Below are 26,029 nucleotides of genomic sequence, written 5' to 3' on the forward strand. Positions count from 1 at the left end.
AAATAATTCAACAAAAAGGAAAAAAAAAAAAATTTGTATTTTTTTTCACACCTGATATCATTGTTGTCTAAACAAATTTTTTTGATAAACACAACACACCCCTATTTTTTTTTGTTTTTGATTTTTATTATTCAAAAAATAGCCTGATTTGTACAAACATATTTATTTTAATTTTCATATTTCTAAACGATGTGACATCTACAAGACATTTAAAGGATTCGTTTTAAAGTATTTCAAGCATTACATTACTAAATTAGTTATCTACATATTTATTGTTATATTCATCTTAAAAGATAATAATAATAAATAAAACGACAATGATGAAATCAACTATCATTCTTTTCATAGTTGGTATGTTGGTTGTTTGCAATGCACTTACATTGACACAACTCAAAGCCCAACTCTCCGGTAAGGTTATCGGTCAAAGAGATCCCGGTTATAATGATGTTCGTACTGGTAAGTAATTAATTAAACATTCTATAGAATAAATTTATTATTCTTGATATAAAAAAAGAGATATATAAAAATATTCATTCATTCTTTTCCACACTATTTTTTTTTTAAACAACTTTTTTTTTTTTTTCCACCTTTTTATTAATTATAGGATATAATTCACGTTACTCTAGACTACCAACATTGATTGTCCAACCATACAACACTGCTGACGTTGTATTGGCATTGGAATATGCTCAATCAAATGGTCTCCAAGTTTCGGTAAAGTCTGGTGGTCATTCCGCTTCTTTGCTCTCGGTTCTCGATGACCGTGTCGTCATTGATTTCTCTCAGATGAAAGGAAAGACCTTTGACAATGCCTCGATGACAATCACCGCTCAACCAGGTAACCGTTGGGTTGACTTTTACAATTACTCTATCAACACCTACGGTGTCGCCACTCCAGGTGGAAATTGTCCATCCGTTGGTATCGGTGGTCTCTCACTCGGTGGTGGTGCCAACGAGTTGGCATCTGTCTATGGTGCTGCCGTCGACAACATCCTCGAAATCGAAATTGTTTTGGCCAACCGTTCCGTTGTAACTGCATCTGCCACCACTAACCCCGACTTGTTCTGGGCATTGCGTGGAGCCGGTCACCAATCTTATGGTGTCGTCACCCAATTGAAATACCGTGTATACAATATCCGTCCAACCTACTACAGTGCCTGGATCACCTACAAATGGGCTGACTTTGAAAAGGTTCTCTACTTTGTCGGTCAATACTCCAAGACCATGCCGAACGACGTCAATCTCTACTTTACCGGTTGGCGTTCCGGTAACGCCACCACCCCATCGGTAGCTCTCTCTTGCTTCTCCAATGGTTTGCCAGAGAATGGAGAGTCACTCTGTGGTGTTTTCCGTAACATCTCTGGAGCCGTTCCACTCAGTTTCGATTTCACCGTCCAATCTTACTACACAACAGTCTCCACTGGTTCCGATCCAAAGGCACGTCGTTCCTACACCAAGAACACTTTCCTCCGTGATTTGACACCACTCACCATTAGAACTATCCGTCGTTCACTCGAAGCATCACCAATCTCACCATTCAACTACAACACTGCACGTCTCAATCTCTACTGGACTGGAGGTGCCGTACTCGACAAGCCACGTAACTACACTGCCTTTGTCCACCGTACCTACCCATGGAATGCCGTCTGGCTCTCCAGTTGGGCATCCGGTGACAAATCCGATGCCTACCACGATTGGATCTTGGGTACCTACGGTGCTATGCGTCTCTTCTCCGTTAGAGAGGCCTACCAAAACTATCAAGACGACGAACTCAGAGACTGGGAGCAACTTTACTACGCTGAGAACTACCCACAACTCCGTGTTATCAAATCTAAATACGACCCAATGAACTACTTCTCATATCTTCAATCCGTTAGACCAGTTGGTGCTGAATATGAATGGGATTTCTATTAAAAAAAATATATAATCTACAAAAAATAACAAACAACATTTCACCCATGTTTGAAATAATACATATAATTTTTTTAAGAATAAAATTTAAATTTTAAAACCAAAAGACTTTAGTTCTTTATTATAATTAAAAATTAATATAAAGAATAATTACAAACTTATTATATTACTCAATTATAATAAGTTTCTAACTTATTGCTTGTACAAGTATTTCTGTCTTGAGATTCATGTTAGTATCCAAGTTTGTTTTGCATTTTCAAAAAATTGGTTTTTAGAAGAAATTAACTGAGGGTTGTCAAAAATTTTAATTTCATCATCTGTAAAGCTTTATTATCATAACCTGTAGAAAAGTAATGAAGCTAGTTTATAATGAATATGGTTGTCTTTAAGGATTTGACTACGAAGATAGATGGTTTAAGGAAATATATTAATAGCAATTATTATCATGATCAAATATTACAAGATTTCTTAAGATCTTTTGGTAAGATCAATATCATCCATCATTATCATTATCATTATTATTATTTTAAAAAGATTGGTTAATTTGATTACTAATTCTTCTATTTATGTATGATCTATTGTATAGATGAAATAATAGCAGCACAGAATAAGCAAAATGGTAAATCAAAAGTTATCGATTTAGATCTTGACGCACAGAGGAAGATCAACGCAAATGGTTATTATAACTTTGATGACGATGATGATAACACCACTTTTTATAAACATATCGATGATTTGTTAGATCAAAAGAAGGAATCTACCACAACGACAACAACTACAACCACAACGACCAGTTCAACTCCTTCAAAAACTGTTGCAATCACTGATACTGATAGTGATAATGTAACTATTGTTTCACCTATTAAAAAGAAATTAAATGGTTTTGATAATTTTAACAATAATAATAATAATAATAATAATAATAATAATAATAATAGAAGTAATTCAGTAATTGATATAGATGAGAATCAAAGTAATACAATTGTTGTATCATCTAGAAAGAGGAAACAACCTATATTTATTGGTGGTAAAGAGGATGACATTAAGAATGATGATCATGAAGAGATATCTTTGATGAGTGATGACGATGATAGTATATCAATCAATAGTAATAATGATAATAATAATAATAAGAGTATAGATAGTTATCATAATAATATTGATAAAGAAATTGTAAATAAGAAACAAAAGACAATCGTTGTTAGTGTAAATAACAATAATAATAATAATAGTAATGATAATGAAACATCGATATCAAGTTTAACTAAACAGTATTCAGCATCATCAACCGATACTGAAGGTACACAAGTCGATAGTATTGAAGATATAATTCCAGCACATCTTTTGGAGGATGACAAACCAGCTGTTCAACAAAAGACGATCGAGTGTTTCGTCTGTTTGTCCGATGTCAACGAAGATGAAGCACATAGAATACAAAAGTGTCAACATGAACTTTGCAGAGGTTGTTTACAGACTTATTTAGTTGGTAAAATCGAAGAGAGAGATTTCCCTATTAATGTAACTATTAAATGAAAGAAGAAACAATTAATAATTGTTATAAATACTAATCTAGATTATCACTCTTATTATTATTATTATTATTATTATTATTATTATTATTATTATTATTATTATTATTAAAGTGTCCATTCTATAAATGTACAGTTGAAATTGAAATGGATGATATGGAGTTACTTTTTGGATCACGATTTAATAACGAAATACACAGATTATTCTTTTGATAAAGCGATCGATTTGGACCCAGACAAGTTTTCTTTCTGTCCCACTGGTGATTGTGGTTATGTTTTCTTCTGGGAGGCTGGTGACAGCACTGACTTTGTGTAAGTACACTCTATTATTAGTAACAACTTGTTATCATCCGATTTGCTAATCACTTCTTTAAAGATGTCCGAAATGTAATAAGCGTTATTGTTTCAAATGTAGAGCTGATTATCATACCGGATCGACCTGTGAGCAATTCAGACAATGGCAAAAAGAGAATGGTCAGGGTGATGATCTCTTTGAAGAGTTTGTTTCAAGACAAAACTTTAAAAAGGTAAGTAAACTTTGTTGTTAAAAGTTTCTATACAGATATCATTTGAACTATTGACTAACAAACCTTGTTTTTATCATATATATATTTAATACACACAGTGTCCAAAGTGTGCTAGATGGGTTGAAAAGATCGTTGGTTGTAATCATATAGTTTGTAGATGTAAACATAAATTGTAAATATCATATTCTTTATTTGGTTGTTTATTGTCTTTTTTTTTCAGATAAACTAATTAACTATCTTTTTCTTTGGTAATCAGTTGTTATAATTGTGGTAATTCCTACCCTTGTACTTGTGGTGGCGATCCTCATGTGGTCAATCAGCCACAGTTGCAACAGATGGCAATGCAGCAAATGGGAATGCAGTTTCCAATGCAAATGCCAGTACCAGCACCACCACCACCTGTTAGAGGTAGAAGAAGGCGTGGTAACGCACAACAGCAACAAATGATGCAACTATATCAGCAACAACTGCAACAGCAGCAACAACAACAACAGTTACAACAACTCCAGCAACTGCAACAACATCAGCAACAATATCCTCCTCCTCAACAACAACAACAACAATACCCCCAACCCCAACAATATCCTCCTCAACAACAGCAACAGCAACAACAACAACATCAACATCAATATTTTGTAAACTATAATGGTCCACAAATGTTGAATGTCCCACAGCAACATCAAGTGCCATATCGAGTAACTTTTAATGGGTTAGCCGTACAACACCAACAACCACAACCTCTCCCAATACCGCAACAACAACAGCAATATAAACCACCACCACAACAACAGCAACAACAACAGAATCCACAGAATAATAATAATATCCAACATAGAAATAAAAGACGATCATAACATTACTGATTGTTAATACAAATCAGTTGTAATTAATAAATATCTATTTCATTATATTTTTCTCTTTATAATTTATAGGTATCATATAAATATGCAAGAATTCTATTTATATCTATTTTCGACAAAAATAAGATTGATTAAAAAAAAACAAGTATTTTTTTATTTTCTTTTAGTTGTTATTTTTTTAATCAGTGTTTCAACTTTAAACTCTGAGATTTATTTAAAAAGAAATATGAGCGAAATAAATACAGATAATAGTAAAAATAAGAATTGTGATCAAGATCATTGTAATTCTCATAGTGATGAGCATTCAAATGTAAATAAAAACAAAAAAGATATTGAAAGTAGTAAAGATCAACAAACAGACAATAAATCGGATAAACAGACAAAAGAATCAGAAGATCAATCAACTAAATCAGTAGAGTCTGAATTAAAGTCAGATAGTAATGTTAAGCATATAGAGATACCAACTATAATTGAAAATAATGATATCGTAGCGCAAGAAGAAAAAGAAAAAGAAAAAGAGGAAACAAAAGAAGAAATAAAGAAAGATGATAAAGCTGGAGATAAAGATGAAAAGGAAACAACAGATTCAAAAGAGAATATTGAACAACAAGTAAAGAATGACAATGAAGAAAAGGAATTGATTGAAAAGGTAGAAAAAGAATTGGTATTGACACCAAAGAAAGAAACAACAACAAAAACAACAACCACAACAACTACAAGCAGCACTCCTACAGCAAATAAAGATAAAGATCATATTATTATACCAGCTACACAAAGAGCCGATGGCACTTGGAGAAAGGAAATCAAAGTTAGAGCTGGCTATATACCACCAGAAGAAGTTCCCAAGTACATTCCACCACATCAAAGAGAGAGCACACCTACAAAAGATCTTTCAAATTCACCATCTGGAGTTAGAACAACGAAAGGTCGTGGTCAATTCAAATCATCATCATCTTCTTCTTCTTCTTCTTATTCAGAATCACCTATTGACAATAGTAATGATGACTATGATCCCGATGTCAACAATTCATATTCAGACAGAGAAGATAGATTAGATAGTAGATCCAACAACAACAATAATAATAATAATAATAATAATAATACATCACCAACTAATTATTATAATAATAGTAATCAATCTTCATATAGAAATAACAATAGCTATAACAATAACAATAATAGTAATTACAATAGAGCACCTTTTTCAACATATTCAAAGCCAAGAGATAATGATGATAATAACAATACTGGTAGATATTCAAATGATAGTGATAATAGAAATAGTTGGCGTAGCTCACCATCGAGAGGAACAGAAACATATACACCTCCATCCTATACATCTTCACCATCTCATTATTCTTCTTCTTCCTCTTCTCCTTTTTCATCTGGTAAGAGTCCAAAACCTTCATATCGAGACAACAACAACAACACCTATGACAGTAATGATAGATACCAATCATCACCACAACAAACACAACAGCAGTCATCACCTAACTATAACACAAGAGGTGGTAGTAGTACTCCTAATCGTGGAGGTAGAGGTGGATATGGTTCTGGCAGTAGTAGCAGTGGCAGAGGTGGAAAGAGTCCATCAAGAGGTGGAAGTAGTTCTGGTGGTGGTTTACAATGGACACACGATAAGTTTTATGAAAACTATGATCAATAAATTTTAATTAAATTGTATAATAATAACTTGTAACAAAATCAATATTTTTTTTTTGTGATTCGATTCAAACCATTTTTTTACCCACCAAACAACAAACCCAAAACCACACCACAAAATATCTTGTTTTGTTGATCAAGATTTAATAATCTAATAATGTAAATGTTCACCTTTTAATTGATTAACATTTTTTTATTTATTTATTTATTTGTATTATTATTATTTATTATTATTATTGGTTGTATTATTATTATAGAGTTTGTTATAACAACTTTCAAATCAAATTAAATTAAAAATAAATTAAGATATGAGTGATTTCAAAAGATATGGAAGTAGTGTAGGAGCTAACTCTGCTTCAGGAAAAACAACATCCGATGCTCATCTTTATGTTTCAACAACTGGACCCTCTGCAATCACTGTCGACAAACATCACCATAAACATAAAGAACATAAACACAAGCATAAAGAACATAAAGAGCATAAGGAACATAAAGTGCACAAAGAACACAAGGAACATAAGCACAAAGAAAAACCAGGTTTCTTTGATAAATTGCTTGATGGTATCAGAGAGAATCCAAAACCAAAAACAATAGAACAACAAGTTGATGGATCTCATCATCATCATCATACAACACATTCTCATCCACATACAGTAACAACACATAGTACTCATCACCATACAACACATTCTCATCATCATCATCATCCATCGTCGTCATCCACCAAGATTGCGACACATGATACTGGTTTCCGAAAAACTGGAAGTTCTGTTGGACCTGGATGCGAACCAAAACCAGTCACCAAAGTTGTTGTTACACATCACCATGTATCTGTATCACCTTCCCACTCTAACTTTTGTTCTAATTGTGGTACAAAAGTTCCTAGTGTTCAATCGAATTTCTGTGTACAATGTGGTCGTCGTGTTTAGTTGAATCAATATCAATTTCTTTGATAACAAAAAAAAAAAAAAACAATTCAATCAATAGATATTAATTTATATTACCATATCTTACTAGTGGTCATAACTAAATAATAAAGATACATTTGATTTATTTTCATTTTTACCTACTATTATAAGGAAACAACAACAAACCATCTAAAAATCAAATTTAATTTTTTGAATAATACAAAACATGTTAGTTATACATACCCCATAATTATATGTAATTATGACAATGTTACCAATTATAAATATATTATTGGATTATTATTGAAAAATTATTATAAATTACTTTTGGTAACACCACGATGTTTAATGATTGTCTACTCAACTTCACACATTGGTATAAAAACATCAAACTTCACAACCACACATTCATTTTCATTTTTTTCACATCTGATTGATATAATAAGAAATATAATAGGTTGTTTCAATCTATTTTGGTGATGGTCGCGCTACCAATATTATTATAGTTAATATATACCCAAAAAATTGGTGGTATGGTTATAGACGCATATACATTTCCTAAATCACCAGGGGAAACTAATAATTGTTGTTGTTCTTCATGTGTCAACATATATATTTTAAATTTAATAATAAAATATTTACAATTATAAATATTTGATATTTTATTTACTATTTATTAATTATATAAATAAAAAAATAGAAAACTATTAACTTATTTCATTTTATTTTTTCCAAGATAAATAATAAAATGAAGATTTATATAAATTTATCAATAGCCTTATTATTACTCTTGTTTTGCTCAAGCGCTTTGGGGTTCGATGAGGTGAGACCAGATATCCAGAATGTCACTGATGAAGATATAGAAAAACATCACCGTTGCCATGACAACAAAAAAGGTTATGAATCTGCTTACGCTGTAACCTCATTCAATGGTCTCTTCCCAAGTGGAAATGGTACATATGTACCAACATCATTCCAAGAATGTAAGTTATTATTATTTGTTTAATATTTCTTTGAATACTAATAAATTTCTTTGTTTGTAAAAATTTATAGTTGGTTTCTTATCTGTAGATTTCCATCAAAGAAGAATGATGATTCGTTATTTCTTCCGTATGTCCGATGGTTGTTTCAATGGAACTATCTGGGCATTCAACAAGACCAACACCATGTATCTTTACCAAGATGGTAGTTGCAAGAAGTTACCATTATCCTTTGAGGTTCCGGGTGGATTCCCAAAGCACCATGTTCACTACTGGGGCAAAACTCATCTCGGAGCTTTCCCAGTGATCTTGTTGAGAGTAGATGCAAGCGTATCACAGAATCTAGTCAATCAAACCGTAATATTCGATCCTCACGGATGTGCACCGGTCACTACCATCTCCAAGAATCTCGATCCAAAACATGTCGGTTACTCCAACATGGAGTTCTTTGAGTACAAGAGCAACTTTGACAGCAAACACTTCAAACTTCCGTCAGAGTGTAACGCTGACGATGAAGGAATCGACAACAACAATGACTTTATCTCTGTATCACACAACAAGAACAATCATCATGAACAAGATGAACATGAACATACCAAGAAGACACCACTTTCCTCAATTGTAAACATTGCTCAATACCTCTAAAGTTATCTTTTTTTTTATTTTATTTTTTTCTCTTTAACAAACTTTATAAAATTACTTTATAAAAATAATTAAATAAATAAATTAAAAGAGAAAATCTAGGTTGAAAAAAAAACATGTACTTTAAAAGGAAAATCGTTTGGGTCGTTGAAAGAACTCAAAAATTGTGTGCTTTTCAAGCAAAGTTGAATTCAAATAAACTGAGATGATTTTTTTTTTTTTTCCAAAATAAAAATTAAAAAAAAATTAAGATTTATCAATGTGTCGTGGGGATCAAAATTTATCGTGATGTAATAATAATAATACGAATTAATAGCTAATAGTAAATTTCTTATTATATGTAATAATAGTAGTAATATTTGCAATATTGAATTAATTAATTAATTAGACTTCAAAGTTTGCAACAATTGTATATTTTTATCTTTTTTTTTTTTATTTCTTTTTTTTATTAATAACGCGTTAATAGTGGTCATATTACTTATTTATAAATAAAGATTATTCTTCAAGTAAAGATTGTATTTAAAGAGTTTTTCATTCAAATAAGTGTATGTATTAAAAGCACATTTCATAACGGTTTGAAGTTTCCATTTCAACACATTCACACTTTATATCTTTGATCCACACACTATTGTTGTTTTTAAAAAAAGCAAAAACAAAAAGTACATTTAAAGAAAATCTGAAGATTAAAACAGTTATCCCTATTATTAGATAATCTTATCACCTTGTGTATGAATAACAATAATATATCTTACAACTGTTGTTCGATTGTTGTTGTTTTTAAAGTAATCTTATTTATTAAATAATTTGCTTTTTTTTTTTTGTTTGTTATTTTTCAAGGATTAGGTAACTGATCAACTACACTTTGTGTCGTGTGTTGTTTTTATATTTTTTTTATTGGGAATTATTATCTAGATTGATATAAGAAATTAGGAGGAGTGTTAGCCCAATAACTAAAAAAAACCACAAATTTATCAGGTTATTTTTATTCAGGCGCTACATTTTTTTATCATTGATAATCAACAGTCGATTTAATAATCATTCTCCAGTATTTCTTAGCAGTTGCGCAGTGGAGATAACTAAATAATCAATAATCGATATATTTGTATCTATACAACCTGCAAATTATTCAATTCCAAAGCAAAATTTAAAAACAGAGCACTCTTTTTCATGCGATTCTAAACAAAATAGTTTTCTTTAGGTAGATAGATTAAAACTTTAAAAAAGTTTGGAATCCTATAAGCAACATCACCATCATCCACCCTTTACTTGCATATGCAATCACATCTATTGCTTACATATAAATAATTGCAAGCCAAAACAAGTTAGATGCCATGAATCAACTTTACTTTCCACATTGTTAGTATTTTTCTTTATTTGTTTTGTATATTTTTTAAAAATTACAACCAAATAAAGAGATAATCGCACCATCTGTTAACTTTATTAATTATCACGGCATCAAGAAATCAGTACCTATTTTCACATGATCATTTCGCTACCCACTACACCATCAATTAATACAATACCCACCCACACACACACTTTTTTTTTAGTAGTATGAATCTTTTGCTTATTATTAGTAATAAATAATCACATCATTCACATGTGAATTGATAGTTGCTGATGATATTGATTAGGAATAAGAAAATAGGAGGGAAGTGAAGACTGTTAATTACATTTCAAATTCAAATAATCATATTGTTATGAATAGAGGTGCACCTCCTTTTTTCACTTCTTTTAGATAATAATAGGTTGATTTTATTTATTTATTTAATTAACAAATAGTATTATTTATTTGGTTGTTATTGTTGTTGATTCACCAGTTTAGTTGGCAATTGTAAATTAAAAACAGGTAATATATATAAAATTACTTTTTACGAATATTTTATTACCTTTGCAATTCCCTCCATACCCAACAACAGCAATTCCAATATCACAATACGAATAATCATCGGAACAACTATCATTAGCTTTAATAGGATTGTAGATTAACAGTAACAAAAAAAAAAAAAAAAAAAAAAAACAAAATCATCACATGATGTACAAACAAAATTAGTAATATGCATGATATATTGTAAATACCTATTTACCAAAATCAGCTATTGTCCATACAAAATAATGATTAACAACAACATGCAGTGGATTTTAAGATTAGAGCTGTAATATGATCATAATAGAAAACAAACAACTTGATCACTGGTAGTTTAATAATTGGTTATCATTTTAATCTATCAATCAATCAATCAAACATTCACACTTCTTGGTTATTTTAATCATAGCAGGTGGTAATCAACTATTGACATGGTACCAATTTCCTGCGAAATTAATAACACACCACCATCACTCACCTCACTTTGTGTGATGCAACAACGCAAAACACAAACCACAACCATCAATAAAACATAATAGATATCATACCTACCACACACACATGTATTTATATATACAATCATTCATGTGCTGCAAATCAAACAAAGAAATTTGAAAAAAAAAATCTTTGCTCTACAACCCATTAATCTTTAAATCTAAATAATATCTAACTCAATTGAGTGTTTTTTTACCCCTGCATATTGGTGGTGATTGGTGCCATTGTCGTATTTTTTTTTAATTAAATTTAATTTAATTTTATTCACCACACATCCGATTTTTATTCATCAATCAATCTGATTCAAACTAAAACCACCCGCCTATTAATCTTTATCTTTACTTTCAGTCGTTTTATTCAAATTGATAACAATTATTATTATTGTTATTATTATTATTATCTTATCTTCCTCATACTTACTTAGTAAGGAAGTAACAATCTACTCCTTTATTGTGTGAGTCATAAAAAAAAAAAAAAAAAAAAACAATTTGAAGAGTAACTCAAACACACACACACCAAATATTTATTAAAAAGTCGTCATTCTTTTACATATTACCCCATAAAAATATGCAAATTAACTAGTTTTACTCTTTTGGTTACCACATTATTTCACGCTTAAATATTAATATCATCATTTATTTAAATTTGAAAGAAAGAAACAAACAACTCACACCACACTTAATTGTTATATATTATTCCAAAATCAATTGATTGACAACAGCAAATTATCAATAACTTGTTTATATTTGTTAATATTGTCTTGTTTTTGCTTTGTTTTGTTTGTTGTATTTGACAATAATAATCATCACATCAAGAATAAACTATTAGACTAAATATTATTTATTTTGATACTTTACTAATTTATACAATCAATCAAACATCAAACAGTAATTAGGCTATCAAACAAAAAAGAAATACAATATCAAAAAAAAAAAAAGAGTTGATATTAAATCAGTCAAATATCATAAAACATTATAATAATAATAATATTCAGACAGAACTCATAAGAATAATAATAATTGACAAGTTACAGCGCTGATCATATACAAAATAGCAATAAAACAATATAATATCATTCGAACCAATGATCAAAATAGTAATTAGTTAGTTTAGTTATTAATAGTAATAGTAATAATAATAATATTAGTCAATAGATATTATTTCATTCCTTCTTTCTTTTTTCGTTTTTTTATTTCCATATATTATATATAGTTAAAAACTATGGAACCAACAGGTTTTGGTAATAGTCATAGTCATAGTAATGCCGGTGGTATGACAAGCAGTATATCATCAGAAGACATTCTTTCACAATCGAATCATCCAAATAGCAGAAGAAGTCCATTTCAAGCATTGAAACATACAAATGGATCTAATCATATCAATGGATTATCTTTTTCGATCAGTCATTCCACCAATGGTCATTCATCAAGTCCGACACTAAACGGTCACAGTTCATTAAACTCGAGTGGAGTACACGCTCAAACACCAGAGATTCGTGTAAAGAGTCCACATCAATTTAAACCATATAGATCTTCCTCTCCATGTGTATTCTGTGGTGAGAATGTAAGTTCAAATCAAATCAAAATCAATCAGATAGATTAAAATTAATTTTTATTAATATATTATCGGTTCATTTAGATCGGTCAAGTTTGGATACCATTTACAAGTCATTCATATAAATGTTCACAGTGTGGAATTGTTTGCCACAAGAAATGTATGGATTTGATGAATACAATATCGTGTTCAAATACAATACAAAAGAAGATTGTTCCTTCTTCTGGAAAGAATAGAAGTCCATCGATGATGGGTACATCACAGTCAGCACCTGCACTCTCAGTGGCAACGATGGCAGTTTCAGCATCACCAACGCTACTCACCAACTCTAATAGCTCACCGAGTTGCACCAGCTCGGCAGCATCCACACCACTGTCAGGATCATCCGGTGATTTGATGAAACCACCCACTCCAACATCGACAAGTACACCTAGCGAGAGCACAGCATTCGTGAAATCAATGGGAAATACTACTATTACAGGTGCGATGCCTGCCGATGAGAGAATCATCGATTCGATGTTTGAAGCACTGGCGAAAGAGCGTGGATTGCCAGAAAAGATGAATTGGACCAAAGAGAGAAAGTGGTTGTTGATCACACAGCATGGCCAATTGCACCAGGAACACAGTCCAGAGAGCAATGGCAATGCATCGAGTGACTCCAATCATTCCAATGGCACACCGGAATACTTTATAAATGCACTGCGCAATGAGCCAAGCAAAGAACTGATGTTGTCGCTGCTTGTCCAGCTGCGTTCCAAGACATTCAGCTGGTTGACGAGCTTCATCGAGATGGACGGTATCACACTGATATTCAATCTGCTGCAATCGAAAAAGAAAGAGACTCGCGAGGAGTGTATAAGGGCAATCGCCACTTTTATGAATAGTACTCACGGACTAAAGTCTGTGACTTCGTTGCCGTTTGCCGCCAAGCGACTGGCGATGGTTTTGACATCACAGCAATTTACACTAAAGAGTCGTGCTATTGTTATTGAACTTCTCACTGTTATGTGTATGGAGAAATGGGTACCCGGTGGATACAGCATGGTACTGAAAGCATTGACCAATCTCAAAGAGAAGAAACGTTTCACCAACTTTGTAAAGTTTATCAAAGAGAACAGCTCGCTCGAGATGAAGACGAAAGCACTCTGTTTCATCAATGTATTGATTCACGAACCCGAGGAAACATCGGTGCGTGTCAATATACGTGGTGAGTTTTTGCGGCTGGGACTGTACGACTATCTGAAGCCGCTCAAGCCAACACTGTCGCCAGACGAGAACCTCTATTTGCAAATCGAGATTTTTGAAGATATGATGATGGAGGATAATCAAGAGTTGGATCACAAGCTAGAGGAGCTAAAGAAGAAGTTGGGTGTCGATATCGAGAATCTAGATGCTTTGTTCAAGGCACTGAAATCGAGTGCCTCGAAATCTGGATTGACTAAATCATTGTTGTCTGTGATGCAGAATCTGTTGGTTCTACACTCTGATTCCGATGGTATTAAATATTGGTTGTTGATCGACCAATTGGTACGACAGATTTCAATGCAACGAAATTCACTGGATGGCAACGATACGATCGATATGAAGAGTCTGCTACAGAATGTAGATGCGCAAACCAAGGAGGTAACACTGACCAGAAAGATGGAGGAGCTCGAGAAACAAAATATAGACAAGGCTGCGATTATACAGGAGAAAGACATGAGTATTAAACAACTTTTGGATTTAGTGAAACAAATCAAACTAGCGGGAGGAGACGTCAGTCCTGCACTCCAAAAACAAATCGAAGAAGCCATCAAGAATTTAGATGTTCCAGCAGCGGTTGTAGTTGTGCCAACTGAAACCATTGAAATAACACCACCTCCACCACCTCCACCTATTTCTACAAATATACCAACAACCCCAGAACCTGCAGTCGATGCTCCACCTCCACCTCCACCTCCCCCAATGTTGGGTGGCGGAGGTGGTCCACCACCACCACCTCCACCTCCAATGGGTGGAAAGAAGAATCCAGCTGCCATTAAAACACGTCCACCTCCAAAGGTTCCCAAACCAGCACATCCATTGAAAGCACTGCAGTGGACAAAGATGCCACCAGCCAAACTCAACGAATCCGTATTCGATAAGCTCGGCGAGATGAACGATATTCACTTGCCATGGAAAACAATCGAACAAGAGTTTGCTGCCAAAGTTATCGTTCGTAAGGAGAAACCTCTGAGGAAATTAGGTCCAATGCAAGTGATCGACGCCAAACTCGGTCAGAACATCTCTATTTTCCTGTCACAGTTCAAGACGGTTCCAGTGCGTGAGCTTATCGACGCCGTCCAGAAACAAGACGAAGCTAGACTCTCGAAAGAACAAATCCGACAGATGGCCAAGCTTCTCCCCTCGAAAGACGATATGGCAGCGCTCTCTGATTTCCTAAAAGTAGAGGACCGTTCCAAGCTGGCTGCTGCCGATCAATTCTGTATTGACGTAGGTAACTTCTCGTTCATGGGTGACAAACTTGCTCTCTTCCAACTACGTGCCGAGTTTCAGCAACGTGCATCCGAGCTACGTCCAGAGATTGCTGCCGTTTCACTTGCATGCAACGAGTTGCTCAAGAGTAATAACCTAAAACGTTTGTTTGAAATCGTTTTGGTACTTGGAAACTTTATCAACTATGGAACGGTGCGTGGTGATCAATCCGGTTACAAAGTGGACTGTATGATAAAACTGGCCGACACCAAATCGGCCGATCTCCAATCGAATCTTATTCACACACTCGTCGAGTATTGCGAAGAGAAGGAACCATCGTTGTTGGCGTTTGCCGACGAGTTGCCATCGCTCGATGTCGCCAAGCGTGTCGTCTGGTCGGGTGTCGTCGCCGATCTCTCGATGTTGTCACGTGAATTTTCGCTGTGTAAATCGATTGTCGACCAATTCCAAAAATCCAACGAACCATTCTGCGAAACCATGGTGCCATTCCTCGAGTTGGCAGCGATCGAGCTCGACAAACTAAAGAAACTCCAAGCAAACACCGAAGAGAGTTTCAAGAAACTATGTATATACTTGGGTGAGGACAGCACCAAGATCACACCAGACGAAATATTCGAATTGTTCTCGAGATTCGCTACATTGTTCGAAGCGGGTCTCTTGTTACTCCAACAGATTCGCGAGCAACAGGAGAAAGACTCGAAGCGCGAACAACAAAAGTTGCTCCGTGCAGAACTCAAACTCAAACTCGCTGGCAAGATCCAAGCGAACAACCCACAGAAAAAAGACGATCAAGACGAGGACATTGTAAATGATTTATTATTGGCAGTACGTGACGGTGATGTTTTCAGAAAAGGTAGAAGAAAGGTAGTTTTAAACAGAGCCGATTCAAATCATCTTTCACAATTATCACCTGCAAAGTAAAAAGGAAAAAAAAACTAAAAATAAAAAAAACAACTTATCTTTATTTATCTAATCAAAAAAAAAATCATATTTAATCTTTATTTAATTAAAGATATTATTAATTAATAATTATTAAGCTTTTTGACAGCTGTCAAACAAACAATTAATTCAATTGAATTATTAATCACATCATCATTGATTTTAAAACAATTCTGTGAAATCAAATCCGGATATTTCTGTGTTTTAAAAAAAGAAACAAAAAATTTGCCTGATCCAATTGGTGATCGATTGATTTATTTAATTTTTATTTTTTTCACCAAAAAAACAAGACTGGTAAAGGTCGTTTAACTATCAGATCTATAAAAATATTTTTTTAAAAAAATCAAATTGATCCAAAGGTCAAACAAAATAATAATTTTATCAGATATACTTTATTTATTTTACAATAAATCTATATAAAACAATAGTCTACCAGTATTTATCTTACAGTAAGTTAATATTAAAAATAATAAATTTTAAGTTTACTTTATTTCGTCATTGTATTTAAAATTCGAATTCTAATTTATCAAAATTACGAGACGAGTCGATTGTATTTATTAAAATTCTGATAGCTTTTGTGAGACAAATTGTTTGTTTAAAATAGATAGATCTCAAAATCTACGTATTTGTCTTTCTTTCACACTTTTTGACTCCAAAAACATATTTTTTTTAACAGCCCACATTTTTTTGTTTATTTTTGTTTTATTTTTAATCAATCAACCATGTGATTAATCACAATCATCTTAAGTATATAGTTACTTAAGATCTCAAATATCTAATATGTTTTGATCGGCAAATAAATACTTTTTCTATCTTCAAAAGCAAATCTAATAATTATAGTAAGTAAATAAATGTTTGCACACTTCAAATATGAGGTTAGATTAATTTAGGTTTACAACATCAAAACAAAACAAATCACACAAATATTATTATATAAAGATCTATATATAAAATATTAACGGATGACATCTTTTACCCACAAGATAGACCACTCACTTTGCTAATACATTGATTTTTGTAAAAAACAAGTGACACACACCTCCTATTCAATACAAACAATACAGTAAAGTGTCACTTTTGATCGATACGCAATTTACTGATGTAAAAGTAATATATTTAAAAGCATTTTAACTCTACTCATTTGTTTGTTAGTCAATTAGAAAAAATATATTATTTTTTATTTTTGATTATCGTGTTGTTATTGTTTGTTATTTATTAAATAAGAAATATGTTCAACTTATTCTATCGAAAAACATTATTTTATAATTATTTATAACTGCCTTTTTATTTATTTAAAATTCACTAACAGTAAAGTACTTCCAAACATTTTAGATTAAATTTATTTATTATTCAGAAACTGGATTGTATTTTTAAAAAAATATAACTTTGGAAATAATAATAATAATAATAATCTGATACGAATCAATTTCTGTATATAAGCAGCGAAGAAGTTAATCAACAGTTTTCAACTCTAAAAACACACCGAAAATGGTTAGAGTAAACTGTGATTATATTCCAGCTTGGCCAATTGTCTATTATAAAAATACATCAAAGACAATCTTACATATTCTATGGCCATTAATTACATGGTAAATATAAACAAAAATTAATTGATAATCGAAAAGTTTAATAATAATTATATTTAATTAATAATTATATTTTAATAGGAGTGAATCTGCATCTGGAAATAAAGTATTTGCATTATTATATTTCCTATTTAGATTGGCATGGAAAGAGAGATCTTCTACCCAGTATGTCGACTTTTTCTGGCCAATTATACATCTCGAATTTAATGACAATGGATTTAGATTTGGAATACGTCCATTGTTTTGGATTATATCTACCGATCGAACGTTTAAACTATCCATATTGGGTATTATCAATATATTCTCAAAGGACAGCGGTGATGACGTATGGGTAGTACTGTTTCCATTCTTTTGGTATCGATACAAGAATGGAAAGGTATTCTATACGATACCACCGATTCTCTGGGTTTCCGGAGATGGCGATGACAAACTAAAGGTGGTACTACTGCCACTCGGTGTACTCAGTAAGGGTAGCAGTGGATGGTGGCTAAACGTTGCATTCTTTTTCCACCTGGCGATACGCGACAGTGGCGATAAAGTATATTTCCATCTTCTGCCGTTCCTCGTCGTCAAGAAAGCGAGAAATCTGAATATCAACATCTGTGGTCTGATTCACTATCAGCTAAAGCACAACGATAAGTATTTCTTTATGTTTACGCCGTTGTTCTTGATGTTTGGTGGTAATGATAGTCATTTCTCACTGTATATGATTCCACTGCTGGTGTATCGACGTACCGCTTCATCGTCGCTCTTCATCTTTATGTTCATTTTCTATAGGATAAAGAATAGCAGTAGGTTGATATCGATGTTGATTCCACTGTATTTCTATAGAGAGTGGGATCAGAAGCGATCTCGTTATCTCAATATTATGGGACTTTACAATTTCCGTCGGTTGTACAGCGAAAACTTGGTACACATTATTTTAGCACCGATTCTATGGATCAGAATAGCAAAGGGTACCTCATTCACATTCCATCTTTGGCCAGCATTTGGTTTCAAGATCTCACAGAAATCCAGAGGATTCAACATCTACGTCCTCTATCCGTTGATTATTTACAAGAACAAACGTAATGGTGACTTTAAACGATTCATGTTTATCTATCCGCTCTGTCACTATTACCACGATAAACAAGAAAAAACTAGAATTCGGTCATTCCTTCCAGTATTTTATTATAAATCACAGCCATCGGGAGTGTTTGGTTTCTTCCTTCTCTATTTCTGGTATAAAGACCGTACCAATAGCAATCAAATCAGTATGGATGTCATTCGAAGAGCCGATGAACCAACCCCAGAGATCGATCCAGAGTTACGCGATGTACCAGTTCCACCACCTGCAAAACAAGTACCAGAAGTTGAATATCAAATTCGTGGATTTCTTCCATTCTTTTACTTTGTTTCCAAGAGATCAGAGAATCTTGTCATCCTATTACCTTTATTCTTTGTCAAATGGAACACTCAAATGGTCGACTCGAAATTCGTATCGTTAATATACTATCAATCGAAATACGAAGATCATTTCTTGGTGCGTTGGTTGCTACCGGTGTTCTACCAGAAACACACATCAGAGAAAACACTGGTACTCTCACCGGTCTACTATTACTACAGCAGAGGAACCAGACGATTCCGTCTCATTCTCCCGGTATTTATTGACTTTATCAAAGGAGAGACACACTTTATCTATTGTTTCCCAACATTCATTCACTACCGAAAGTCTATCTTTAAGTTCACTTCGTTCTTCCCAATCTATTTCCGAACCCAAGATGCTACCAAGAACGAGTTGTTCACTTACTACTTCCCAATTTGGGGCAGTGGATCGCAAGGATCAAAGTCGAATACTTACTACTTTTTGTTCCCTCTGTTTGGATATAAATATGACCGCGAGACTCACGCCAAACGCATCGATATATTATTCCCATTGTTCCACTTTGACCGTGACCCCGAATCGTATTCGTTGCGTCTGCTTCCAATTTTCTGGCGTTCCTACAACGAACGTAATGAATTCCTTTTGGTTATGCCATTCTACTGGAAGTTTGTCACCGACAAAGATACACGTGCACAAATCAACACTTTGTTCATACCATTCTATTTCAAACGTGACTCTGCCCAATATTTGTTCACATTTGCATCGCCGGCGCTGCTACCACCCTACTATATTCACTACCACCGTGAAGCAAGCCAGGTTGAGCAAACTTATGTATTCCCATTCTTTGCTCACAAGATAAAGGGACTGGATCATCTGCGATGGTTCCTTCTCTATGTGTACCGACACACTTGGCGTGACTTTAGCGATGAGATGTACATGAATGTATTGCTTTACTTCAAGTTAAACAATCCAAAATATCGTATATCCGGTTTCATTCCTCTCTATATTGAATGGTTTGCCAAAGAAACTCAAAAGTATCATCTAAGAACCCTTTTCCTTTTGGCATACGACCGTATAAAGACAGACCTTAGACGTCAGAAACGTATTTGTCTCTTCTATCTCATCTCGAATCGTGTTACTCTTTTCCTCTGGAAGAAAACAAAGAAGTCTTCAACTGGACACGTTGTTAGTAGTACACCGGCACAAGGCGCAGATGAAGAAGGAAGTTTGGGTACTGACATTGATCGACCAGCTCCTCCTAAACCTCATTTCGATCACCACTCAAAGAAGATATTCCTATTCCCGATTTTCCATTACTGCTCATCGAGCACTGATAAATATTATCAACTCTGTTTCCTTTGGTTCGTTAAGCCATGGTTATCATTTATCTACCGCTTCAAGAGTGAAACTGAGAGTTGCTTCCAAGTACTCTTTGCCTTCTACTACAATTGTTCGTCTACATTGAAGCAGCTTGCTATTATCTGGTTCTTCAATCCCAATGTTGGATTGTTCCTCTACGAAAAGACACCGTTCGTTGTGATCAAGAGAATATTCCCATTATTCTGGAGAATGTCAACACCAAAGAAATTCGAATCGGTCGAAGAGATGAAAGAAGAAACCGAGCAATCTACGAGCTCTGGCAGTGAGATATCAATTCTCTCAATCCTCTATATTATTCCAAGCTACGGTCTCTATAACTATCGTTACAACAGCGCCAAGAATAAGAAATCACATTACCTGTTCCCATTGTACTACCACTCGAAATCAGAACGTCAGACAACAACATCGGTACTATACGCCGGTCATCCTGTGGTATCATTCTTCCATAGATCCAAGCATGGCTCCAATCTCATTCTTAGAATATTCCCACTGTTCTATTACTACTCTGATACTGATTCGTCGCTTCCCGTTAGTGGTCTATCCATTCTTTGGATTGGACATCCAGATGTTGCTTTCTACCGTACCTACAAATCTAGTCGTAGTTCAATCGTTTCTATATTCCCATTGTTCTGGTCCAAGACATCGTATGCCAATAAGAGTTATCAACTTTCAATCATTTATGTGGTTCGTAAATTTGGTTTGATAGACTATTACACCGAGAGTGAAGCCGACATTTTCCGTTTCTATATATTCCCATTCTTCCATGTGTCGCATTCGCCAGGTGATACACGAGTCGGAATTCTCTATGCTGGACATCCAAAAGGATCGGTATTCTCTGGTTACTTCACAGAAACACACTCCAAGTTCTTTGTATTCTTGTTCTTCTACTACCTTAGAGATACCGCCGAGCAGAAAACTAAATTCTCATTGCTCTGGATTGCAGATCCACGAGCCAGTCTCATTGGATATTGGTCACACGGTCGTCAGTCACACTTCCATGTACTCTTTGTCATTTGGGTGGCAACCGCCGAAGAATATCTACAATGGGGATTGTTTTGGATTGCTTGGGCTAAATCCGAAGTCTATCCATCTAGCTTCCTCAATCAAGAGGCAAGCGGAAGTGATCCAATCATCAGAAATATCTACTATCCTGTATCACTTTTCCTCTCTTACAACGACGGTGCCTATTCGACACATCACTTTATGCCTATCTATAGATACACCAACAAGGTGGTCAAAGAGCAAGAGAAACTCTGGGCATTGTTTGGAATGTTCTATTTGGTAACCAGAAAAGACTACACTGAAGTCCGTTGGTGTTACCGTTGGATTCGTGTTAAATCCAGTCCATCTGTATATTTGGTCGAAGTCAATCCATTCGTTTCCTACAAACGTAAACACAATGCCAGTAGATTATTATTTTTGGGTGGAATGTGTGGATATGATGATAGACTTTCCGATAGTACTTGCAGAATTTGTTGCATTGAAATTTAATAATAAACTTTTATTTAAAGAAACTCAACAACAACAATTTGTTTATGTTATGTTTATCAATTCGGTTGAAACATTTTTATTTTAAGATGGTTATTTACAAATAAATTCTTTTATATATGATGAATTATTTTCTTGATCAATTAATTGGTGAAATAAATAGGGTTTGTCGGATGATCATTTTGATAATCTATTTCTTTAAGGGTGGCTCTGGACATGACTCCTCTTGTGTTGGACTCTGGGTATTACTGTCATCACCAAAGAATAAACGTTTGCCTTTACTCTTATTGGAACTACTGTTATTGTTATTGTTGTAAGAGTTATTATTATTGTCAATGGTATTTGCCTCGCTGTTACTAATGTTTTCGTTAAAGTCGGACGAGGACGATGATGATGAAAGAACAGGAGATACATTTGACGATGAGCTTGTGGATGATACTGATGACGATGGTGTTGATGAGGAATTAGAGATGTGAGTGGATTTAGAGGGTGTGCCAAACATTCCTAAAGTGGTCGTGCTAACTCCACCAATGTTGCTACTACTACTGTTGTTGATGTTCATGTTGATCACCTTCAACTCTTTTGATGGTGTTCTTCCTATGCTATAAGAGAGTTTCGATGGTGTTAAATTGATGTTGTTGGATGTTCGAGAAACCATTGGAGAGAAAGTAATGTTCTTTTGTTGTAGCGGGAGTGGAGATGGTCTTGGTGACGAAGGTACAAGCTTGGTTGGAGTACTTATATTTTTAAGATATTGGCACTTCTCAGCAGCTTGGTGAATCGTTGCATCCATAGTCGGTAAGTATAGTTCATTATAGAAAGCAACTATATCTCCTGTTCCATTTGTCAATGGGATATCTTTGTAAACCTGTTGAAAATTAAATAAAATTAATATTTCTTTTTTTTTTTTTTTTTTGGTATAATTACTTTGGTTGGAATAGAAGTGCTTTCAATGATGGTTTTGTATGTCTTGGCAATGGAATTAAGTTTACAAATTGCATAGATAGTACTGATTGCAATAATATCCAATGATCTATTCTTTAGAAGCTCGGTATGTTCTATAATTAAATTGATTGATGCCCATAGTATCTGGTGTAAAACATCATTTGGTAATGATAATGCCATACAAAAGTTTTTACATTTTCCTCTTATTAAATTTAATACTTTTCTAAAGAAATTCTATAATAATAATCTTTATGTAAGTATATATTTGTTTTTAAAAATAAATTTTTAAACTTACAATTAATACAATAGATGTTCTTGATTTTGGACCTGGTGATTGCATTTTACTTCCGTATGATGTAGGTGTAGCTATCAATGGAGTTGGCTTGGCAGTTGGTTTGGTTGGAGTGGAAAAGTTTTGTATGAAATTGGTAAATGCTGGTGTGTTGCTGGCGTGTGAGGGTGTCGAAGGTGGTTTCAATGGTGTTGAGGTCGATGTTGATGATGCAGCGTACGGTGACAGGGTTCGGAGGTGTTCTTTGGAGCTTTCAATCAGTGCGAAAACAGTGGATCCTTCAGTCCATGCATATTGCTCGACAATACGCTCTTCAATGGAGAGCAAGTGTGTCACCAAGAGATGAGGCATCGAGTCATCGATCTTTACAATGCTATCGATGATTCTGTAATAGCTGAATGGATGCAAGCCAAATAGCTTTACGAAATGTGGGAATAGCAGACTGTCGAGTTTGTGTGAGTATGCAACCATTTCAAAACTGGTGGCTAAAAGTGATCGATGGAATTCTTTATGGCTGATAATGCCCTGTACCTGAGAGCTAGATCCGACACGTGCCTTTTCAAAGCTGATCACTTTGAAGAGTAGTGAATAGTAGAGCTTGACTCCGTAGGACCTACGCTTTGTGAGAATGGCTTGTTCGTCAGAGGTGATCAACTCGTCCGACAAATAAAGATTATCGATTCCATCGGTGAGTTCACTGACCAACTTGGCAATCATATCGAGTGAATCCTGTGCATTAGGTCCACAACATTCCTTGATCAGCTGACTCACAGAATCTATAATATCGTTGTTTCCAACGGTTTGTTTGATCCAACTAACCATGGTGACTGTTGCCGACACTGGTGTCTGAGGTGGATACTGTCTAGAGTGTTGTTCATTATTTAAATGTTTACTTGGTGTAGTTGGATATCCAGATAGACTGCTATTGTTGTTATTATTTAAACTTTGATTGCTGCTACTACTACTACTACTACTACTACTTATTGAATCGTTGGCACCGGTGCCAAATAAGGGTTGTCTTATTCTGCCTTGATGGTGTTGTTGATGCTGATTCTCTGAAATCAGATTTGATTTACGAATTGATGAACTGGACTTGAATGGAGTACCAACTATTTCCTTATCAAACAAGAATACTCTCTCGTCAATGTCTCCGCTTGAATAATATTGATGCTCATATAGTTTGTTTAGATGTAAAAAGTTGGTAGTCAACAGTGATATATTTGAGAAATAGTCATCTCCATCCGATGTCTTTAATGTATGATTATTTACCATCTTAAAAAAAAAATTAAAACAAAATATTTCGATTAATAACATTATATACAGTCACTTTTTTTATATTGCTACTTACATCAGTAATGATGGTTGAAAATATTTTTTGATTTGTATTTACAAGTTCCTTCAAATTGCCGTTGATTGACTTTGATAAGAATTCTAGTATTTTCTTATTGTCACTGCTAGATTCGCTTTTGTCATCGTTATCTTTGTTGTCTGTGTTGTTTTCGTTGTTGTTATTGCTATTGTTATTGTTGTTGCTGCTGTTATTGTTAAATGTAAGTTTCCGGTTGGTAGATGGTGATTTAAGATAGAGAAGATTCAAACAACATAGAATGATATGTATCGATTGTAGGAGATCTGGTGTGTCGTTGAATAGCTTGCTCTTGCAGTGTAGGTAGAGTAGCCATCCAACGCTAAAGAGATACTCTTCGGTGGAGTGTTGTTTGCTCGAACCACTGTTGATTGTCTTGATGGAGGAGGTGGCAGGCGACCACTTAAAGATCAGTTGGAACAGTTCTTCGTACTTGCGATAGATAATGTTCAGTATGACAAAACTCTGTGAGAGTTTCTTGAATTGCGAGTCGATGGCGCGCGACACCTCGCTATTCATAAGCGACACCATAAAAGGTGCTGCCGAGTCGAAAAACTGCAGCAATGGGACATTGGTCGATTTCAAAAGCTGCGACAAATAAACACTATTCAACGGAATGTCAGAACTGCCGCCACTCAGCAAACAATTAAACTTTCTATTTCCTGCGATAAACAATGATGTTATAACACAATATTTAATATCTGATTCCGTTGCCTGTTTAATAGTTTTATGTTTTGTTTGTTAATATATATATATATATATACAATATGTTTAAAATATAGTTTTGTTGTTTTAACTTTACTTACATCACTTGATAATTGTATACTCTCTAATAACTCTAATGCAGTGGATAGAGTTGATTCGTCTATGTTCAAGGTGCATGCAATGCTATTCAATCGTTGTTTGATATCTTCTGGTGGCATGAGAGTTTGTTCGCCGCGGAGTGAATCGACAGCGGCAACCAACTCATCCATGGAACCACCTTGACTCTGTATTATAGTATCGTCCTCCATGGAACTACAACTGTTACTTCTACTCAAGTCAGGTAGAGGTCTGCCACGTTTCACTACTTGATCTACAAATTTAATAATTATTTAATGAATGATAACATTTTAGTATTTACAATCAATATCTTATTTTATTCAATTGAATAATAAGAGTAATTACCTTGACTAATATCCATTTTTTATTATATTATATTGCGCAGAAAAAAAATTGTAAAAAAATAAATAAATAAAAATAATAATAATAATAATTTGA

The 26,029-nt window shown here is 34.0% G+C and overlaps 9 protein-coding genes across 9 annotated transcripts; 7 read left to right on the forward strand and 2 right to left on the reverse strand.

Moving 5' to 3' along the window:
• Window positions 1-320: 320 nt before the first annotated feature.
• PPL_03988 (FAD-dependent oxidoreductase) lies at window positions 321-1,914 on the forward strand (the record flags this gene model as incomplete). The annotated part of the gene is made up of 2 exons (XM_020574901.1): window positions 321-456; window positions 605-1,914. The coding sequence occupies 2 exons, from the start codon at window positions 321-323 to the stop codon at window positions 1,912-1,914; spliced, it is 1,446 nt and encodes a 481-aa protein (XP_020435315.1).
• A 366-nt stretch (window positions 1,915-2,280) lies between these two features.
• PPL_03989 (E3 ubiquitin-protein ligase) lies at window positions 2,281-4,821 on the forward strand (the record flags this gene model as incomplete). Its single annotated transcript, XM_020574902.1, has 6 exons — window positions 2,281-2,392; window positions 2,510-3,429; window positions 3,577-3,752; window positions 3,817-3,967; window positions 4,066-4,139; window positions 4,224-4,821. 6 exons carry the CDS (start codon window positions 2,281-2,283, stop codon window positions 4,819-4,821), a joined length of 2,031 nt encoding a protein of 676 aa, XP_020435316.1.
• A 232-nt stretch (window positions 4,822-5,053) lies between these two features.
• Window positions 5,054-6,493, forward strand: PPL_03990 (mago-binding domain-containing protein; the record flags this gene model as incomplete). Its single annotated transcript, XM_020574903.1, has 1 exon — window positions 5,054-6,493. The coding sequence occupies one exon, from the start codon at window positions 5,054-5,056 to the stop codon at window positions 6,491-6,493; it is 1,440 nt and encodes a 479-aa protein (XP_020435317.1).
• A 304-nt stretch (window positions 6,494-6,797) lies between these two features.
• Window positions 6,798-7,418, forward strand: PPL_03991 (uncharacterized protein; the record flags this gene model as incomplete). The annotated part of the gene is made up of 1 exon (XM_020574904.1): window positions 6,798-7,418. One exon carries the CDS (start codon window positions 6,798-6,800, stop codon window positions 7,416-7,418), a length of 621 nt encoding a protein of 206 aa, XP_020435318.1.
• Window positions 7,419-8,145: 727 nt separating this feature from the next.
• On the forward strand, window positions 8,146-12,983 carry PPL_03992 (uncharacterized protein; the record flags this gene model as incomplete). Its single annotated transcript, XM_020574905.1, has 8 exons — window positions 8,146-8,380; window positions 8,451-8,998; window positions 9,271-9,309; window positions 9,408-9,428; window positions 9,514-9,564; window positions 10,174-10,217; window positions 10,244-10,379; window positions 12,594-12,983. The coding sequence occupies 8 exons, from the start codon at window positions 8,146-8,148 to the stop codon at window positions 12,981-12,983; spliced, it is 1,464 nt and encodes a 487-aa protein (XP_020435319.1).
• Window positions 12,984-13,048: 65 nt separating this feature from the next.
• On the reverse strand, window positions 13,049-13,444 carry PPL_03993 (uncharacterized protein; the record flags this gene model as incomplete). The annotated part of the gene is made up of 1 exon (XM_020574906.1): window positions 13,049-13,444. The coding sequence occupies one exon, from the start codon at window positions 13,442-13,444 to the stop codon at window positions 13,049-13,051; it is 396 nt and encodes a 131-aa protein (XP_020435320.1).
• Window positions 13,445-13,724: 280 nt separating this feature from the next.
• On the forward strand, window positions 13,725-17,615 carry forE (actin binding protein; the record flags this gene model as incomplete). The annotated part of the gene is made up of 4 exons (XM_020574907.1): window positions 13,725-16,327; window positions 16,778-16,798; window positions 16,831-16,849; window positions 17,574-17,615. 4 exons carry the CDS (start codon window positions 13,725-13,727, stop codon window positions 17,613-17,615), a joined length of 2,685 nt encoding a protein of 894 aa, XP_020435321.1.
• Window positions 17,616-17,837: 222 nt separating this feature from the next.
• Window positions 17,838-22,169, forward strand: PPL_03995 (uncharacterized protein; the record flags this gene model as incomplete). Its single annotated transcript, XM_020574908.1, has 2 exons — window positions 17,838-17,938; window positions 18,017-22,169. The coding sequence occupies 2 exons, from the start codon at window positions 17,838-17,840 to the stop codon at window positions 22,167-22,169; spliced, it is 4,254 nt and encodes a 1,417-aa protein (XP_020435322.1).
• A 187-nt stretch (window positions 22,170-22,356) lies between these two features.
• On the reverse strand, window positions 22,357-25,952 carry rblA (Rb-like protein; the record flags this gene model as incomplete). The annotated part of the gene is made up of 8 exons (XM_020574909.1): window positions 22,357-23,034; window positions 23,094-23,345; window positions 23,407-23,909; window positions 24,021-24,675; window positions 24,752-25,171; window positions 25,203-25,280; window positions 25,576-25,844; window positions 25,937-25,952. 8 exons carry the CDS (start codon window positions 25,950-25,952, stop codon window positions 22,357-22,359), a joined length of 2,871 nt encoding a protein of 956 aa, XP_020435323.1.
• Between the last annotated feature and the right edge of the window lie 77 nt (window positions 25,953-26,029).

Source organism: Heterostelium album, assembly GCF_000004825.1.
Source record: "Heterostelium album PN500 unplaced genomic scaffold PPL_contig8, whole genome shotgun sequence".
Taxonomy (NCBI): domain Eukaryota; phylum Evosea; class Eumycetozoa; order Acytosteliales; family Acytosteliaceae; genus Heterostelium; species Heterostelium album.